Raw genomic sequence first — 16182 nt, 5'->3', positions numbered from 1 at the left:
CCAGCCGAGCCCTAGCCCAGCGCACATCTACTCGGTGGCTGCTGATTTGTGTGTAATTTTAGTCTTATTAGTGCATTGTGCGTGCGCTAACTGTTTCTGAGGTGCGGTGTTATCGCTTGTTTTGGTCGAGACAATTCTCCACCACTCAGCTCTAAGTGGTGTTATTAAGATTCTGCATTTTCTCGGCTTTCGCAACCCGCCTCCAGTCCGCTGCTGTTGGGAGCCGCGATGATCGTTATGATATTGGCGCACTTTACCGTCAATAGCTGCAAGAGCAAGGTGACATGGGAGAGAAGGCACGGCAACCGCGGTGTTTATGTTCGATACATTTAAAACCATGTTACACACTGTGTCTGGCTGGCGGCTCTCTGTCGTTAGTCTAGTGGAAAGTGCCACAAGAGATACCTGTTCGTGTCGGGTTCGTCGCTGGCTGGGAAAACGTAGCGGGTAGCGCCCAGACAGCTAACTACCGTGGCCCATTACGCTAATTAGTTTATTGACTCCGGGCGTTCCCCGGGAGCATGCCGGGCGCCCCACCGGCGAGAGTGAAGATTTGTCGCCAAGAAAATAGTTGCCTGGCGGCCGTGAGGGACCGATTTGCATAACTAGCCCTCGGCCTATTGGCGGGAGAATTTCGAGCATAAAACCACACAAAATGATGCGCAAAACCATGCGCCAATGGCGGTCGGAATCGAATCGGAGAGATGCAAATGAAACCAGTGCGCCTAAACGCTATGTTTTCGCCTGTTGATTGCCAATTTATAGCTGTTTAAGCCCGTTCTGCGCGCGCGCGTAGCTTTCATTTCATGCTTCCCGGGACGGGAACTCGTGCGGACAAGTGTCGCCTTCAATTAAACCCCCTCTTATCCGATAAGCGCGCCCGGTTCGTTTCCGTCAAACGGATTCCGGTAGCGTGTGGCAGGAGCAGGTCTACGGTAGCCGCTACAAGCTCACTACATGACGGCAGGCAGACCACAAACGCGTCGGTTGGTGGTGTCCCCTTGTTTTCTCACACTCAACGAGTCCTATTTTGTTCGACTAGTTCGGCTGGGTATGTACCCTTACCCTGGCTACCGAATCGCTCGCTGCCATGACAAAATTTATGAAATCTCTCCACCGCAAACTTCACATTACGGTGCGTAATTAAATTTACGTTTCCAGTGACAGATCGTGGCGCGCGATCAACCGATGCCGCATTTGGCCCGGTGCGCGTTCCAAATATAGCTCCGGTATTTGCTTTGACTTATAGTTTTACATAAGTGGCCCGCGAGTGGCCAGAGCCCTCTTCCGGGAGGCATCACACGACGAGAGGATAGGCAAAAAATTCGCTGGTAAGTCGATCGCTTCGCTCGCTACGGAAAGCACCGCCCGTAATCGTAATTTATCGATTCAACGCTCTTTACAGATGTGTGTCTTATCGCAATTCGCAAATACTTGTGCTGCGGGCTTTCAAAGACCGGACCCCGGACACTCCGGTGATACGATTCCGCGATCGGAGGTTTGCGGAGGCGAGATGGCGTCAAAAAAGGGAAACTGGCCCATGGAGTTATAAATAGCAGCGGCGGCACCCTACCGACCGCCCGGGTCCCGGTGGAGTACCTCAAATGGTACCAATTAATCATAGTTAATTGTTTTTGCCGCACCGGGAAAGGTGTTGCGCCCGGTTTTCCGGCAGCCGCTCTCAGCCCGGAGAAAGGATAGCCTGTGTTGGGGCTGTGTGCGCGGATGTGGGTTGAAGAGTTTTCCCGCCAGCTCTACCTTTTTAGCTCTTTCGGGCGCGCACTCTCTCGTGTGTCCACTTTTCCCACAGACAACGCACAGAAGGGGGCGTATACGTGTAGTGTCCAGCCCTATCGGAGCCTGATTTATCGCTCAACCTTCGTCAGCAGCCAGCCGGTGTTGCTGCTGTCGTTTGGCAATTTAATTCGCGATCGTCGTCCCATCCGGCACGTGCTCCCACCCGAGATACGGTTCTGTGTAGCTGCGTGCCATGGGCCTGCGGGTCCAATGAGAGGTTTCATTTCACTTATCCCCCTGCGTGGCGAGGGAAGGTGTCTCCCGGCCGGTTGGGTTTATTTATTTTTCATAATTATATGGACTGTTTGGCATCTTTCCGCGACCGTAGGCTGACTGGTGAGATGAAGACCGGCCAATCCGTTGACTAGAGTGGTTCGCTGCCGACGTCGTCGTGTTGCACTCGAAACCGCAACTGCGCTGCAGGGCGATGTTGTTTCAAGCGCCTCCGCTTGACCACGCACGATCGATGGCGTGGCTTGCTTCGACGACGATCCTGCCGCGATGATGGAGGACGGTGGTGATTCGAGCTGACCGAGTGGACCGAGCCGCAGAATGCAAGGAATCTTCTCACACATCCGCCGTTGACGAATGCAAAAGTGTGTCAAAATTGAAACTGAACCACACACTCTCTCTCGCTCTCCGTTTGCGGTGGGGATCCGATTGACGTATCTCGTTGATTTGTGGCTTCGAATGGACGCTCGTTATGGACGGATTAGCAGCAACGACTCGATCGGTCGCCCCGCGGGCGCCATGTGCTGTTTAATCTACTGCAAGCAGATTGGTATTAACACACATATTCGGAACGGCTCCATGTAGATGGTATCGGCGTAGGAGAGAGAAAAAAGGGGCATAACTTTATGTAGTCCACTCACCATTTTTGTAGGGCTCCCATTCAGGGTCATAAAAAGATGACGCGCTGTGTGCGAAGCACTTCAGCTTCTGCCGACGTTATGTTGCATACAGTCGTTATGGTAGAGAAGTTTTAAGACCCAGCGCACTGAAAGCAACGCCTCGGACAGAAGAGTGATAAGAAAGCGGCCGGCCGGCCGTGTTGTTGCTGGTTTGCGGAAGCGTGTTACACTCTGCTAACCACCCGAGCCCCAAGTTAATGGTAATGTAATCGACTCGCACACTGAACATCCTGGCGCACCCCAGCGTCTGGGCGTGTCTGGGCGAACCAGTGACATAACATTTCGGCCCAACGAGATGCGAACGTGGCGGCCCCACATCCACATCCTTCTTGCGGTGCGTTTGGCGTATCGAAGAATGGGCGCAAAACGATCGCGAGCTTGCCTGTTGTGTGATGCTCAGGTGGTGTGCCCGTACGTGAACCTCAGCGCGAAAATGTTTCAATCCACGGTTCGGGGTCGTGTGCTCCTCAAAAGCCGGCTGTTGGTGGTGTGGCCTGTTACATGAACAGCGCGCGCGCGTGCGCGCGAAGAGCTGTTGCTGCTCGTTCGCTATCAATTACCTTTCGGTTTAGGATCCGTGCCCCACTAACGGCTCGGCTGTGCCCCATCGCATTATGCTGGACTAAAGTGACCACGCTAACGAACGGTTATCGTCGGAATTGGGGAAGAAATACTGGCAATCTTTGAAGATTGATTTTATGATTTTTTTTGCGCGCGCGCGCCCACCGCTCAGCGCGGCCCATCGCAGCACACAATTGCTGGCCACGGCTCCAGGGAGGGGAGCTCGAATCAAAATGGCGCTGTTGGCGCCACTCGACTGGCCGATTATACTCCGACGTCGACACACCGTCGGGGCTTAACATTTATGAGACTACCGGGGCGCAAAGTGATCTTCTGACCTAACCTAACATCGTTTTCGGTTGCCGGTGGTGGTGAGCAGGAAGACCAGGCTGATTGTAAAGGGACCAACCCAAGCGGACAAATTATATTACTCAAACAGCCGCGCGCTAGCTGAACGTTGCAGCGAAAATGGCCGCTCCGACTGCGATCAACCCACGGCGGCCCCGACCGAGCCGACGGGGATAATTGCAATAGCCTAATGATTGAACATTTATAATCGGTGGGCCGGGGCGGAGAGTCGGTCAGTGTGGTGCGTTGTTGGCCCTTATTTCACATTCGGTTTGTGTGTGTTGGAAAATTAAGAGAGGTCAATCCGTCACGGGACATTCCGTAACACCGCAACGACCTGGACCAGGGTGTATCCTTCCCGGAGCCGCGTATTATTGCGTTGATGGTGTGCCTGAGGTCAACCAGAAGATGCCGTCGGTAGTGCTACTTTGACCCAAGTGCGTCGACAGCATCTGTCGACGTTGGTTGGGATGTCCAACTTATCGGGCAACCCTTTCTACCCTCTTCGTTCGCGATCCGACTTCTCGGCGAAGCCACTTAAGCAGGAGGCTCAATTTCAATTTGTGTTCTGTTATGTAAATATACGCAGCAGCGGCCAGTCGCGCGGCACGATGGGCAGTTAGCGGTTTGGTTTTTCGGCGATTTTATTTAGTTTCCGTTTCGTCTCGACGCGCGCTGCTTACGGGTTCGTCTCGGTACCTTCGCGGCCGAATGTTCGATTGGGCAGAGAAGGTGCTATCGATGGGAAAACCGTCCGGGTGCTGGGGGATACCGTTACGTTAATTAAACATTCAGACCCTGGACTGACCTCGCGGTCGCGGAGGGCAGTTCGATGAGTTCGACGGCATACATTCAGATTGGGTTGGGCGTATCGGGGAGCTACAGCTGGAAGCCGATGCCACGCAGGGTTAGGGAGCGCAAGATCAAACCACACTTCACATCTTTTTCACTGGTGACTCACTATCACAGTATTTTCTCCACCAAAAACGCCTTCGCCTTCGGGTCGAATCTTCGGGCGTTATGAGTTATGGAAGAAAGCGTTGAGCGAAAATGTATGAGGTGTTATGATTGGGGGACGTGCAGTCAACTTGACGAACGACGACGACGATTTTAAAGGTGGACCCGAAGGCATTCCAACCGTTCCGCTGGCTGAAGCCAGCGTGACGGTCCGAAAACCGTCGTCGCCATCGGTTGAAGGTTGCCCGGGTTGGCTCCTTTTTCGCCGGTGGCTCCAAAGTTGGTGCCAAAGAAGAGCAAAGAGAGGCAGTATAACATATCGACCTCGAGCATAAAGTTGCATAATTGCTAGAAATTGCTCTCGGGGTGGGTTTCCTTTGTTTGTGTGCCCGGCCGAGACCAATTGCCAGTGCCCGTGCGTTCGCGGCAGCTTACGGCATTGTTGCCAGCTCTCGCCATTGGAGGCCCGGTTGTATGTGCGTGCGAGGGTCGTGAGTACATGCGAAAGGTAATGCACGGTCTCCGTGGTTCGATTGTTTTGGATCGCTTCTGCGCCCCTCGATGAAACCGGGTGGCCATTTATTGGCCAAACGAGGCCTACCCCTCTGTAGTAAAAATTATCAAACTGGAAAAGTGAGCCCCACTAAACGATGGCCCAGACCCAGGCCCGCTAATTGCGAACCCATTCAGTTTATGATGGTTTATGGCTTACTTTATGCTAAAATGCCCGATTGAATTCAATCAATTTCCGGCCATTTCGACGAGTCGATGGCTGATGAAGGCTTGAGTGATTTATGGTGGCCCCGCTGGAAGCGACTAATTTTTAAGGTCGAACAGCGCCAGATCGAGACGAAAGAAAGTGCCGGACGGGGTGAATTAAGTTCGCGAAATGTAGAATCCCGCGCATGACGCTAGAATGTAATCACCTCTCTATAATGGAACCTCGTTACGCAAGTCGCAAGTCACAGCCCATGCCAAAGCTACTGATTAATGCTGGAAGAATCCCGAGTGCGCTCCAATCAGTCGCCCATTACACGGGGGGCGGCGGCGGCAGTTCTTGGGGTAGTAACCGGGGCGTCGTTGAAGGCGAAGATGATGGCCGGATGATGATGCCTTTACGGTATTTTGTGATGACAAACGAGACACGTCGCCAGCACCGTCGCCAATCTTCTCCCCGTAGGTGCGTCGGTTCTGCTGCAGAACGTCATCGCGTGCAGGGTCGTTGAAACGGGTGGCGTCAACGGCGACCGCGGACGATAATGTGCGGATGGGAGATGATCCGACGAAAGGAAACCGATCGGGCATAAACGTTAATCGGGCCCTATTAAATATTAACTAGCAGCAGAGCAGCGCATACATACGGTTGGGGGTCCCGCTTGTCATGTCCCGTCGGGGCACAGCCACTCGTCAAGAACGCGATCCCCGCGATCATTCTGCCCGCCGGGGATGGGGGATTTTATTTTATAGCAGCCATCGCAGGCAGCTGTTGCGATCGTTTAGAACGATCGTTTGTGGGGGGGACAGCGAAAGAATAGACCTTGGCAGTGGCGGCCCCAGTCGTCGTCGTCTAGACTTTGTTTTAATCCCACCGGAGGGGGTCCCTAGATGGGCTGCCTCCTTGGTCGGGACGCAGAGCATAACAGGAAGAGATCATAAAAGGGCGTAGCGTGGTACCACCGGCATTCGCTCTTCGGCATTCCGTTGGACAATTATGCGATGCTGCTGCCACTTCTGATACCAGCATCATCAACAGCGCAGCGCAGGCAACGCATTCCCAGAATGCGTTCGTTCTGATTGAAAGGGAACACTCCCGAGGGAGACACTCGTCCCGCCCCGCTACACGTCCGTATCTCATCTGTTTCAATTAACACACAAAGTTCCGGGCGGCCGGTCCTCACAACCGGAGAGAATTCACCGTTGTCTGCCAACAGTTTCATTAGCTGCCGGTCGGCCGCCAACTAAAATTAGTTTTACTTTAATTAAATCATTCATCGCGCTGCGAGCCTTAATAGCCTGTGAGGGGCCAAGAATTGTGTTCAGCGATGGGGTGTCGGCAGATATCGTGGGCTGCCCATTGGAGGACCATTTTATATCTTAATCGTGCGATGCACATCGAGCGTGGTCAACTTGGAACGAAAGTGATCCTCCGCCAGCTTACTGGCACCAAATGTTCCTGCTCATTGCTCGATCGATGCCACGTTTGGGGGCACCCTTCAGTGAAAGATCAAAGTGGGAAAACGGCAAAGGGTTTGGCTGACCGCTGATTGATGCGTCGTTCGTTTATTACCACTAATTGACAGGATACAGGCATGACCATAACGGCGCTGTCGGTTCTGGCTGTGGTGGGGTTCACGTTGTATCCACGGATCATCGCCGTGAAATGTGCGGGGACAGGAAATTATCCATTCAAATGTATGCTAATCATGCTCGACATTCATTCGTCTTCGGGCCGTCTGGGTGGCGGTTAGCAATGGTCACTTGGCACATATCGACGGCGATGGACTCCGATGATGGTGCGTTTGCGCGATCGCTGATGATCATCGTCGTCGTCGTTGGCGTTCTGTCCGCCGTCCGCGGGGTCGCTTTCATCCGTCCAGACCCATTTTGTGTTACTAAAACCGCCGACGGTCAAGCGGATTGCTACGTGTCTGGAGAAATTAATAACGGTGTCAATGCGAGAGCCGTGGCTCGGATAGGTTTGGGTTGCCGGTGGTGGTGACACGGACGACGTCTGCATGCGAAAGCATGCCGGATGTGCGCCCCCCCCCCCCCAAGGTGACGATGGTCCCGGAGGGATTTACCGCCCCGTTCGGAATGGCGCTCTAGGTCGCTCGCTGCGTGTGAGTCACCCTTGGGGAAATTCCAGTTTCTATTAGTTGTGTTGAATATTGTTCTCAGGATGATCGCCACCCTATTCATCATGGAATTGAATTCTCATATGATTTGTTTCTTCTTTTCTGACTTCAAACTCAGAAGTGTATTGATTTAATTAGTGGCCAGTGGTGTCGCCGCCATTCTAAGGTCCCTTTCACTTGTTCAGGAGAGAGTTGCGTGATGCATAGAAAGTGAGCCGGCCGTAGGGCCGGGCGCCGTTCGTTGCTCGAAGGGAACTCCCGGGAAACAATTATCGTCGCGCGTTGACAGCGAGCAATTGGCCGTTACAATCGCGTGCCGGTGGGGCATGTCTGGCCCTCGGATCACTCCGGTGGCGGCCCGGCCCAGCCCGATATGGCGTGCATTTGTGGGCACTGCCTGGCTGGTGTGATGTGCGTTACGGTTCGTGGTAGGTGCGGCCACCAAAACAACATTCTAAAATTCCTTTCCATTAGCAGGGCTGCCGTCGCCGCCGTCTGGCGCGCCCCTCGTCGTGTGGGAGGACCGGCGGCTCCTTGGTGTGACAATCCGTCAAGATATCCGTGGGACGTGGCTTCGGGGTGCGCTCGTGTGATATGATTTGCTTCACCGCCATTGTCGGCCGGAGCCCTCCCGGTGCTGGCGCATCTTCGTCGCCCACTCGCGAGAGGCGCCCCATCAACGGGGTCTAGAAAAGGGGTCTAGTGGCGCGGGTTATTTTTATCTCCTTAACGTGTTTCTTTTCCGGGGGCTGCCTTCGGGGCTCGTAGAAATCACGCCCCAACCGGCGTCACGTTCGTTTCCCTCCGCAGGTTCATCTCGAGTTTGCGCCGATTTGCTGGCCGATGGGTATGATTTAGGTTGGCATTTATTCCGCTCTACCAACGATCTGAGCTGTGTCGTTTTGTTCAAATTTATTCAAATTGGACATTTGTCACCCGAAAGTATCACAATGGTTAAATGCCTTCATTAGCGCGCGGAACCTTGGAAGCGGATCAGCCTCCGGGCGTTCTTGTGTTGTGATCGATTGGCTTGGGAATGGTTTTCTTTTCTTACAAAATCGGGACTTAACGGCTGTAGTGGGTTCCGAAGAGCGGCTCGAACACCGGTGGGGGGTTGCAGGTTCGAACAAAAGCGCAAATTAAAGAGCTCGTGAAGTTTTGGGGTCACCCCTTGCAAGATGCTAATCGTGTTTCCATCCGTGAAAGATTGTTCGGAGTTATGTGAATGGCGCGGCAAATTAGGAGAGTCCAGATGTCTGAAATGGAAGCAGCACCAGTCGGATTGCTAAATGATCCTGGCCCCGGCCTGGCTCGGCTCGGGCCGGTTCGGTCCGTGTTTGTTTATTTGAATATTTTTCGCTCCCTCTGTTTGTTCCGAAAGCAACACAACACCGTTTTGTGAGTTTGTTGTTTGAGGTTTTTGCACAAGTTTTGTTACGAAAACTGCGGCACCCTCCCCAAAGCAAGGCGAGCTAGTCGAGTGCCAATCGGGTGAAAGAAGGTCGTGCTGAGATTAGCGCCCGTGCGCCATAAATTATAGATCGTCTAGGAGAAATGGTTGCCCCGAGTCTCCTCCGCTTCCTAATTAGTCCCGTTGGTCGCCCGGTCAATCGCCACCCAAACCGGGACAACCGGGAGTTGTGGTCTTCACGCTCGCCGGACCAAAAATAGTTTCGCCCGCTCGCGATACACTTCGCTCCTTGTCAGGATGTTGGCCCGGTGGATAAATTTAAAACGGATTCGGCATTTCGGCATGCAAATTCGCGGCGCGCAAATGTAGACCGTTGAACTGTCATTGCGACTTGACTCGATGAGAGTTGCCATTTAGGGCGTCACTCGACGCTCTGGCCGATCCTGGGACGCAAGATCGCAAATATCACGTTCGCTTCTTGAATGTGTAAAGAGCGGAGCCACTTCACTACTGTCGAAGTTCTCTGTTTGCCCGTCACCGCACGGTGAGTCACCACCGTTCGGTCGGTTAAGCTAATTTCAATGCCCCAAGTGTAAATGTCAGCATATTTGGATCCACACAGACTGCCTCGCTAGTAGACTGGCCACCGAATGAATGTTGCATCACAAACACGCACGGCCTTGCGATAGAAAATGATAATTACTTTTTTGGTCCGAGGCGGTCATCTCCACGCCTTGATGGCGGGGTGCCCAAGAGAGCGACCTCAGATTGAGATCGAAACAAACCACCGGACACAACGGCGGAACGGAACGCGCGGCCTAATAGAATTTCGGCCGGCGCAAGAAAGATCCTTCACTTCTTGGAGAGTTTCACAAATCATGCCTCGACGGGTGACGGTCGGCTCCGGGCGCAACGTTTTGCGTGAATAATTTAGATAGCTGTATAATTACCGATCAAATCTCCATTTATTGAAAATCGGGGAGTTTTTTTGCTTTAATTTACCTGCGAACCCCAGAACCAATAGTTCACCAGGCCGCGAGCAACAAAGGAGTAAATGGTAAAATAATATCCTCCCCAGCGAGACAGATGACTGATGTCCTTCGGCCGCAGCCGCGACGGACAGTGCAGCGCGTCCTTCTTATGCCTTAATGATGGCGTGGGTTTTTTTGCTGATCCCACGCCGATGCTTTCATGAATCGAGACTGCTCGATTTATCTTTTTCGGTCGTTCTCTTGGCTTGGCGTGGTGCCGGCTGAATGGGGTTAAAAGCTCGTAGAATAATGTTTATTATTTTCTTGAACCCCACAACGTCAAGATCATCCGTCGCCGCCGCCGCCGCCGAACGGGTCAAGGCTCGGGCTTATAAATATTCCTGCAATTTGCGGCACTTTTTTACTTGAACGACTGAATGACTCGAAAGGGATGCTGCACCGAAATTAAGAAGCGGCAAAGGTAACGCTGGCACAATTTAGCGTTACAATTATTCCATCGTTACTCGGCCGCCAAAAGTGGGCTGAGAAATTCGCGAAACTTGCCCGATGAAAAATTAAACTTCCTTTCATTCAACCATCGGAGGAATGCGCACAGCACAGCGACCGCGGACGGCGGAAGTAGTAGCCGGCCTCCAGCACCAGGGTTCCACTCTCGCCACGGGCGGGGAGTGATGCCGAAGCTAATGAATCATTTTCGGCACACGGCATTGACCTTGAAGCCGTTAGGTTAATGTGTGTGGAAGATGGGTAAATGTAAAGTGATGAAACTGAGCGAGAAAAAAAGGAAGCGGCCAGTTTGTGCGAGGAAAGCGAGAGCTAAGAAAAGCAGCCAAGGAGCCCCGAGGCGAACGAGGCGATTACGGCACGCCGCCTTGGCTAGATTTGGCTGTGGCCTCGCCAGGCCCCCCGACGATCCGTGGTGGTGCCTATCAAAATATTTGCACGAAGCAACAGCATCGGAAAACAAATGTTGTGTTTCAGTTACACTCCAGCCGAGCCCCCCCGGTTGGCCAACGTTGGAGGAACGCCCAGTGGACCTGAAGAAGACGTAATCAAACTGTGTGGTGGATGGGCGCCAATTACGGCATAAATCAATACCAGCGGGCCAATGCTCGAAATCGAAATCAGTGCGTGAAGCAATGCAAGCAAACCCCAAGATCAGTGGAGCAGTGCAGAAGAAATGTAATCGGCCGTCGGGGGGAGTTGAGCATGGTTTACGATCGCGCGAAGTTCATTGAAACAATCTTGCGGGAAGATAAGACAAAAAGCGCCGGAGCAGCACACAAGAACAAGACTCTCGTTGGTCGAGCGATAGCATCGGTCCGAGATAGCCACTGGCCGCCGCCGCGTACGGATCATTAAATCGTTGAACATAAGGCGCAAATGGTTCTTCCGACTAGCTCTCCGGGCAGCCAGCCCATCTAGCAGCAGATCATTGATTTTATTCCAGAAATAGCCGGGGCCAGAGTCTTGAGAATGGGGAATGGGTTCTTGAAAATTTGTATTCCAGCGCTCGCTTCAGCCATGCAAAATCTTGCAAACCGATTGGCCATACATAATATCACGCACCGCGCAGCCATTCTGGAACGCTCCTTCTCGCTTCACTCTCTCCCATCATTCTTTATGTTGCGACCGCCGTTTAATCGCGAACGCGGCCAATCGATACTAACCGGAGAGGCAGTGAGTGCCGCGCCGCGCTGCGTTGTTGATGGTCATGTTTGCTTCCATTATTATGCTGCCGGCCCGGGCCGGGCCGCGCGCGCACTCATCATCATTCTCGAAGGGCGACGATTCCGTTTTAATGGCCTTCCCCGCCTCAGGGCGATCGGTGCCGTGAAGCGAATCCCCGTTTGTTGGTGGATACCGTTAGTGCGGCCGGCTAAACTATGTTGTGGGCCAGTGTTCTCGCCAGGGAGGGGGTTCGTTGAACCCCCTTTTGATCGCTTTCGATCGCGCGCGAAAAGGGCGAAAGGATGCGGTCGGCGGTCGATCGATTAGAAGCCACACCCGGGGGCGGCGATTATTATGGCGCCCTGCTCTGCCCTGCGGAAGGGTGGAAAACATGGAAAGTGTGTAACGGGCCCCCGCCGGGCTGGCGAGACTACCGGTCTTGAGCGGCCTTGAGCAGTGGTTAAGTTTGATTGCATAATTACGATACGATCGATTTAACTAGCTCTCCCAGTGCACTGTGCGCCCGGCAGCAGCAGCAGCACAAGAATGTCGCTCGATTGGTTTATTATGGTCCGATAAAGGTATTTTGTACAGTTAGCTGCGAGCCCTAGAGGAGCGAGTGACGCGGCCGTTTTAATGGGTTCATTCTAAAATGTAGCATAAAGAGATGAAGACCAGGAGACCAGTTTAGTGCAAATAGTGCACTTGGTTCCGGAACGGAATTTCGTTCCGAAACGAAGGCAAATAAACAAAACAGCCGTCGGTGGCCGTCGGCCGGGAATCCGGCGAGTTTCCTTTTCATCCGTAACCGTATCCGTTCGCTTCCTGTTTGTGTGCGATCGGAAGGAAAAATAAACCCCACCGGGAAGAGCGCTCCAGTGCATCGCGCTTCATTTTCATGTTTATTTATAAAAGGATGTCCCACACAATTATCGGTCGGCCATTATAAGGGGCGTACCGACAGGCGAAAATGGGTGGCCATCCGTAAGATGGACCACCGAAACCGCGGAGGGGCTCACCACTCGGACGTCGTCCACGTTAATCGCTCGCTTCCGATGCAGTCACTGCATCGGTCATTCTCTGACGGCGAAGGCGCTTACGTAAAGAGGGACGCTACCCCATCGTGTCTCTCGGGCTGGGACATTGGTGTATAGCCTCTTAAATCCGGTCAGGTCAGAGTTTTTTTCTCCTCTTGTTTCACGTGTGTTCATCTCGGCAGATCGATTAGCGCAGCGGAAAGCGCAAGGCTAGCAACAGTCGTCGGTCGGGGTGGCCGGCCACGTTGCTTGCGGATCTGCTTTAAGGGTGGCTTTACGCGTCCGCTCGATAAGGAGTCGGATTTCCGGTGACAATTTGTTTGCTGCTGCACACTGGTAATTGCAATCATTACTCTCTCCGTGGCGAGACACGCTCCGCGGCCTGCCAAGAGGGTTGAGTGCTCCGCTTCGAATGCTCCGAATCTGCTGTCGCAAACCTTATTATTTTACGTAATTTAAATTTTATTTAACACGATAAAGTTGGTTGGTAAATTTTATAGTTTTTAATCAAATTCTGAGATTAGATTGAATTAATTGGATCAACAACAAGTAGATAGAGGCTGTCATAAAAAGACACGAAGATGCTAACGGATCCGACTCGGAACGAATCTTTCGGGCGAGTGCGCAAAAGGAAATGAACATTTGTTTTATTTATCTTCCCGATGTGTCCGCAATCGGTGGCTTGATTTATTGGTTGGTAGTAAAAATGGGACCAGGAAATTGTGGAACACCATTTTCTCTGAACCAAGGCCCCAACATCGTCGAGCGATGGATTTGTTCCCTCCATTTCGTACAACTTTTTCAAGCGGCAAACGTGGACGGAGACTGTGTACTTTTCTTTGTTCCGACTCCGACCAGAAAGCACTACTGGCTATCAGTCGACAGCAGCAGCGTGGTGTGTGTGGCGAACGGCGGGGGATGCCGGAAGGCCACCGCATGTTCTATAATTATAATATGGAGCGAAATATATTGCGATCTCGCGTCAAATTCAACGGCTGCCCCATCGGTGGGCTGTAGCGCAATGGACAGGGGAAATGTAAACCAAACGATCGTTCAATTCGAAGCCAGGAAGCCAGCTGCGGCTCGAGGGGGCCCAGTTCCATCGATAGGATCGCCAGGAAAGAGAGTGTGCGCGCGACTGGCGGCGGCCCTGCCAGGCTTTCGATCGCGATATCAACTTGAGGCCCGTGTCACGCTTGCCCACAGCCTGCCGGTAGTTGTCAAGATGGTTAGCAGTAAGCAACAACGGTGCAAGTATCTTGCCGGTTGTGTCAGCGCGCAGGTGTCAGCGAGCCAAGAGGAGAGACCGCGACGGATCTGGCTCGCGCCCTTGGCTTCATCGGTGGAATCTGGGACCGCCGACACCGTTCGGTACTTTGCACCGCGCACGGCGGTCTTGTAATGGGCGGTGTAATGGTCGGTTTGGGTGGCGGCATGCCCCTTTCTCGGATGGCCTCAGCAATTTGAACTCTCGCCCAACAGCGTGACGGCGGCGAGGGGGCAAATGATGGCCTCCCTTTCTGTGCCATCCCCCGACCTCGTGCGGCTCACAGGTGGCACTTTTTGGTGGGCGCCCACGATACATTAGCCCCATCTAATAATCTGCCATTACGGTGCGGGTTTTTTTTTTTTTTGGGGGTGACGAGAATCGAGAACGGTTCGTGGCTTTCGAGGACGCCGCAAATGAGGCCGATTAATATGCCGAACCGCCGTTGTTACCGCCGTCAAGTGCTAATGATGACCGGGCTTCGGAAAACGGTTCCGAAGCGTGAGCAATTTGTGCTAGAAAATCGAGAAAACCAGTGAAAATTGGCTGCAGCTTGCACCACTTTGGGAGGGAATCTGTGTCGGCTGCCGGTGTTCTGGCCCCGCGGGCTGGGAACCAGGCGCAATCTGAAGCTACAATTTTCGTCGAAGGACTTTCATGGCGCACAATATTTCACTCTCTCAAACCTTCAGCCTTCCGTGATCACTAATCAGATGTTCTCGTTTTCTTCCTTTCTCTCTCTCGCTTTGCAGTACGGTCTCCGGCAGTTGGATCTGTCCTTGCTGTCACAGCTGTGGGCCCTGAACGAATCCATCCAAGAGTTCCGCACGATACTGCAGGAGCAGGAAACACTTTCGCCTCCCTCGCCAACGCCTTCCAACTCGGACGCCAATTCCGTTTCGTCGGACGACGATGTGGACGAGGACGAGTCGTCGGCCACCACCAACAGTACTAACAACGTCAACCAACAGCAGCAACAGCAGCTCCACCAGCAGCAGCTTCGTCTACTGTCCGCCCATCACCCGCTACAATCGTCCACCACCAGCATCGTCAGCAGTGTCGGGAGTGGCGCTGGCGCTGGCAATGGATTGACGCAGAACGAATCGGGCGGCTCCAACAGCACTACCCTCTCGTCGTCCGCTTCGTCACGCATGCGGGCACCACCACCGCCGCCACCCAACAGGAAAGCTCCTTCGAGACCCGTTTAACCCGGTGGTCGGCTGGAGGTCCCCTGGTGCAAGATGGTGCTTTCGGAGTGCCGAGTGATCCTCGGGCTCGGGAAATCGAAAAAGAAGGGCCGGTGCGGCGAAGGATGAGATTTCATAAAGGATCCTAACCGTGTGCACACCGAAGCAAGCGAATTGAATCTAATCAGAAAACAAATAAACATAATTTCACGTTGACCACTAAGGGTGCGCGCCGTGGCAAAAGTCTAGCGATAGGCGATCGAAATACCAAAACTCACAATTAAAGTAAACCTTAAGCAAATGAAGACTTTTGGGGGAGCGTGCGACACGATGCGATGCGGGAAGAGAGAGGCCACTGTCTATGTGTTATGAAACTTTCACTGGAATGTTTATTAAGGACGTTACGGAGCGCGAAGGCGAGACAGGGTTTAGGACGAGGAATTGTTGGGATACGAAGGAACGGGGTAGAGCCAGAGCCAGACAGCATTAGACCGGTGCGAAAGGGCGGCGGTGTGCCACGAACACAGAACAGTAGGAAACACAAGGAAACGCTGTACTCTGTACATACTAATATTGCGACTAAATAATGTTCCCAAACTAGAGTTACACTATGAATGATGAAATAAAATAATGAAATCAACATTAGTCACGGTCGTGTGTGGTGTGTCTGATTTGCGAGCTCAAAGATGTATTATAGATTTGGGATATTTGCTATGGATTTAATCGATAGACTTCAACATTCGTGCAAGCAACGAACCCGGTCTACGATTTTTGAATTAATTTATTATTCGCCTATGATTTTGTCTGCCAAATATTTGTGTCCCAGGGCTGAAATCGTGGAGGAAAATTAGTTTCTAGGCAAGTTTCAGTTTTCACAATAAGTTTCGCAGATTGAACCGTCAAACCGTCAATTCAAAACGTTGATTTCGATTTTTCTGTCGAAATCGAATTTCGATCTCCACTCACTCACTCACTCACGCCAAAATCTACTCACTTCTCTCACATCTCACGCAGCCATCTTCTGTATCGCGGATTGCATACATGAAGGCGTTTCAAAGGCGAGAAAAACATCGATCAAACATCGAATGAGAAAATGAAAATGCTTCTTCATTTTAACTTCCGATCTGCTTCTTCTGCTATAAATCCTACGCACGTGTCTCGAACATGTCGCCGAACACGCACGCACAG

At 52.6% G+C, this 16182-nt stretch overlaps 1 protein-coding gene across 1 annotated transcript in view; it reads left to right on the top strand.

Annotated features, from left to right (window-relative positions):
• LOC131212879 (uncharacterized) overlaps nt 1-15629 on the top strand; it is a 43626-nt gene extending 27997 nt beyond the window's left edge. The window contains exon 4 of the mRNA XM_058206943.1: nt 14560-15629. Coding sequence (XP_058062926.1) covers nt 14560-15015 — 456 coding nt within the window. The 3' untranslated portion in view covers nt 15016-15629. The remainder of the gene's footprint in view (nt 1-14559) is intronic.
• The last annotated feature ends 553 nt before the right edge of the window (nt 15630-16182 follow it).

This window comes from Anopheles bellator, chromosome 2 (assembly GCF_943735745.2).
Source record: "Anopheles bellator chromosome 2, idAnoBellAS_SP24_06.2, whole genome shotgun sequence".
In the NCBI taxonomy this organism is placed as follows: Eukaryota; Metazoa; Arthropoda; class Insecta; order Diptera; family Culicidae; genus Anopheles; species Anopheles bellator.
The sequence above is the reverse complement of the archived record's forward strand: the minus strand, read 5'-3'. Positions and strand labels throughout refer to the sequence as shown.